Here is a 4269-nt window from a genome sequence, read left to right as displayed (position 1 = left end):
ATGCAATACACTTGAATGAGTCAGCCACTGTCACTTTCAGTGGCTGAAGGGGTATGGGGTTAATCAGTATAGTAGAGTATTCGGTTAAAGCGATTACTTTTAGAGAAAAAAAAAGGATGATTAACAATTGGGCTTGTTACTATAACTTACTCCCCTGGAGCTATATGTGCATTTATTAGATATTCAGAATAGTAAAAAAAACATGGAACTATGTAGTTCTGTATGACACAGACAACACAGAGATCAGAAAAGAGGCATATGTTCAAAATATGACTTTTTAATTAAAGATTTGTTTCTTAACATAAAGCAAAGAAAAATGTGATCCAAAAAGTCCTTGAGGTACCAGGGCAAAGGAATAGGTACTGGCTGGGCAGTTTGAATTTAACCTTATCTTAAATAAGTCATACCTATTATTAGTGCAAAATGACCATAGTGCCATACAAAATGTAATTATATAAAGACACAATAACTAAAAATAAAATATATAAATACAAATAAATACATGTTCTAAAATGAAAAACAAAAAAACAAGTTAAGTCTTATAAAAACAAAATAAATAAAATATATTTAATAGAACAATAAATATAACATCCAAAGAAGGAAGAGACATAAATATAACAAAATATTAAATACATTGACACTGTCAACAAAGTGTTCTAAATGCAAATAAATAACCTATATAAACTAGAACCATTAACTATCCAAATACAGTAAAGCCTAACTTTTCCAAAACATTGCAATGACACATTTTTTCAGTTGGAATGGGCTACATCTATTTTTCTAGAAAAGCCCAGAAACAGTCTAAATTGCTACTGCATTCCAAGTCTTCCTCTTTCCTTGCTTTACTCCTAGTGTCATCAGCTGATCTTCGTCCCTTTGCAAGCCAGGACTGAACATAGGGGAATGGGTTGAATCTCCTAAATGGTGGACCAACAAGATTAAAAAACATTAAAGAAGATATTGTTTCAGTCACCAATGATGCTCTTGAAGATGTGCATATAAGATTCATTTGAGAAAAGCCCCGCTCACATTCTGCAGTACTGATAGCAATAGTGTGTAAGGCCATCAAAAGTTCCTTGAACTGCTTTTTAATTTATTTTCCTCCAGATTGCTATACTCTCTGTAAGCACGTATGGTTTCCCGGCTGGCAATGTTGAATCTTTTACACAGAGACTCAATATCACTTTCGCCATAAAGAACAGGTAGCTCATCAGGCCATTACTGTTTGTATAAAACTTTCACTTCGTTAATCAATGTATCATACTCAGCCTTTTTGTCAGCAGAATTAGTTCCTCCTGTAGACAACAAACGATGTCTTAGATTTACTGCAAGGCTAAGAAAAAACTGACCCTGTTCAATGATTTTGTCAGTGGTCTTTCCTTTGTGCAGCATCACACCTTGGAATATATTTTCTTCCATGGCCTTTTTACATTGTGAGAAATGGTTCCCTTGCCTGTCTACCATTGCTTCAAACACTGCTATTTGTCGACAAATAGCCCAATGAGAATCAATGATTGTAGAATCACGTTTCTGTAACTCGAGCGATAACTCCTGAAGAGCATCATACATGAGGCCAAGATTAGCAACAAACTGGATAGATGATAACCGCCTTCCTAGGCCTGTGTACATATTTTGTGTTGGACTGTCACGGGAACCATCATCAGCTGCACTAGTAAAGTGCTTGTAGATAGAAGAATAAGCATTCCAAATAGCCTCCACTGTTCTGAAGCTTGTATCTAACACTCTACCTATTCTGCAAAGCTGAACATCAAGAGCTTCAGCACATTCCTTTAGCTCCAAACGGTTTTTAACAGAGGTGGAAAATAGAGAACACAGCTTATCGAGTACGTTTTTGAAATGATTTGTAGCACCAATATCTTTTATGACATCATGAACGGCAAGTTCCAGGCGATGTGCTGAGCAGTGCCAGGCTACAATATTGGAAGAGATTTTTTCTTGCAACCTCTTTATAACACCACTGTGGCAGCCAAACATCACTGAAGCTCCATCACAGGCAACTGAAACCAGGCATTTGGAGAGAAAGTCCTCACTTATATTAACTGGATCTTTTTTTAGTGCAGACAGTAAACTGTTTACTATGCCATCAGCTGACAAATCACTCAGCTCAGTGAGGTCAACAAACATATTAGCTGGGGATTCCATGCCAGGTTTCCTATTTAACGCAGTGGCTTCATCTAGTAAAAGACTTACTTTTGAGGAAAGCTCAATAATTTTGGCAAATATCTTCCTCTTCATTTCTGAGGATATGTGGCGTTGTATGTTTGAGCAAGCTACATTCGAGTGCAGAATTCGCCCCATAGCCAGTCCATTCAACTGATGGCAGTCTATCTCCATTTCAAAACCATACGCTAGCCTGTTTCGCTTTGCTTCCTTACAAGCTACACGGAATATTCTGGCTGTTGCTGACATTTGTAAAGATTGCGCTTTTGCAGTCACTTGCAATAAAGGATCTCTCTTAGCGTTTTCTAAGATCTTTAAAGTTGCAAGATGAGCCTTGCTTTCTGCATGTTCTCTAATCTTTTTCCTCAATGATTTCTGCTGCTGTTCTACATTGGTGCCATATGCCTTCACAGTACACTCAGTCCATTCTTTGGACAATTTCATTCCTCTGGATTTCTCAGCACCAAGATCACGGACTTGGCGACACACATAACAGCCAAGGTTAGGGCCTTTAACAATTAACCATGGATGCTTGCGTTGGAAATATATTTTTTGGTCATGTTTCCAACCTTTAGAAAGAATGCCTTTCCTAAAAACTCTGTCTGAATGTGGTTTACGTGATATGTCAAACTGTTTGCTAGTGCTTGGAGTTTCCTACGTCTCTACAGCAATCTCAACAGCATGATGCTGCTCATCTCTAAGAGGACTATCTTGTGTCTTTTCTTCTGTTGGGGTGATGATAACGCTGCTGCTAGTAGTGGTGTCACTCTCATCTAGTGCCTTCTCTCGCACTTCATCTTCCTTCTTCCCTTCATCCACTGGAAGTGCATGGTCTTTTTTAGCAAGTTTGCTAGCAGGCTCCTCATCAAACTTGGGCTTACATTTTGTGAAGTAGCTTGAAATCTTCTTCTGTCCACTGTGTGACATTCTAGGGAAGCAAAGTGAAAGAAAACACGCTAGACATGTGCGAAGTGTGATGTCAATTCATCTACGTAACATGCACAAATAATATTTATCTGCACATATATAAACATCCATGACTGACTACATGAACAATCCAAATGGATCCTACTGTGCCCACCCAAATTCAGGCCTTTTCCAAATCATACCCCTGGCAGCCCTGCAGTATTCACTCGAAAGACACACAAAGTCTTTAAAGTCTGTCTCCCTCTCAAGTTTTGGCTTCTGGTATTACAACAAAAGCAGGGTGAGGTGGCAGTGTGCAGACTTAGTTGCGCACTGTGATTCACAAAAATGATTAATTAATCAACACTCCAGGCCAGACTGGGAACTCACGGCAACCCTGGCAAGTTTTGTTAGACCAGCCCCCTTACGGTGTGTAGCAAGCGAGCGCAGCAAGCTTAATGACTGCTAGAGGTGTTTGCATGGGGGGAATTCTCCCTTCAAGGACATTTTGTAAAAAGAAAATCCAATGGTGCACAACACATTTTCCATTACATATTTAGATGTATTAACTTTCTAAGCAAAGTAAATCGTAAATGATGACCTGACATAAGCACCCAGGCCAGAAAGCATGGAAATCTCACACATAAGTACTCAGACAAGGAAGCATGGAAACGTCACACAAAGGTACCCAAGCCAGAAATCATGGAAATGTTACACAAGCACCCATGCGATAAACCATGGAAATGTGTGTGTCACACATAAGCATCCATTCCAGGCCATAAACCATGGAAATGTCACACATAAGCACCCATGCCAAAAAGCATGGAAACCTCACACATAAATACTCAGACAAGGAAGCATGGAAACGTCACACAAAGGCCCCCAGGACAGAAATCATGGAAACGTCACACAAAGGCCCCAGGCCAGAAATCATGGAAACGTCACACAAAGGCACCCAGGCCAGAACGCATGAAAATGTTAAAGAAAGGCACTCAAGCCATTAGCCATGTCCTTCTACATTTCAGAAAATAGAAGGCCCAAAAACATTGTTTTATATCTCAATGGTTTGCCCTATAATATTAATTGTATTTCTATTTTGTGGAATTGCTTCAAAAGTGGCAACACATCGCAGTTTTCATTGTGTTCTAATCTAAAACTTTTGCTCACTGATTGAAATATATA

General features: G+C 39.0%; 1 protein-coding gene across 1 annotated transcript; it reads right to left on the bottom strand.

Moving 5' to 3' along the window:
* Positions 1 to 1218: 1218 nt before the first annotated feature.
* Positions 1219 to 2625, bottom strand: LOC146867071 (E3 SUMO-protein ligase KIAA1586-like). The gene has a single exon (XM_085619870.1). The coding sequence runs from the start codon at positions 2623 to 2625 to the stop codon at positions 1219 to 1221; it is 1407 nt and encodes a 468-aa protein (XP_085475996.1).
* Positions 2626 to 4269: the final 1644 nt, after the last annotated feature.

Source organism: Triturus cristatus, chromosome 1_2 (genome assembly GCF_964204655.1).
Source record: "Triturus cristatus chromosome 1_2, aTriCri1.1, whole genome shotgun sequence".
Taxonomy (NCBI): Eukaryota; Metazoa; Chordata; class Amphibia; order Caudata; family Salamandridae; genus Triturus; species Triturus cristatus.
Note: the sequence above shows the minus strand (reverse complement) of the source record. Positions and strands in the feature narration are given on the sequence as shown.

Coding starts and splice junctions, on each gene's coding strand:
- LOC146867071 (XM_085619870.1), bottom strand. CDS start 2,625: ATGAAATTGTCCAAAGAATGGACTGAGTGTACTGTGAAGGCATATGGC.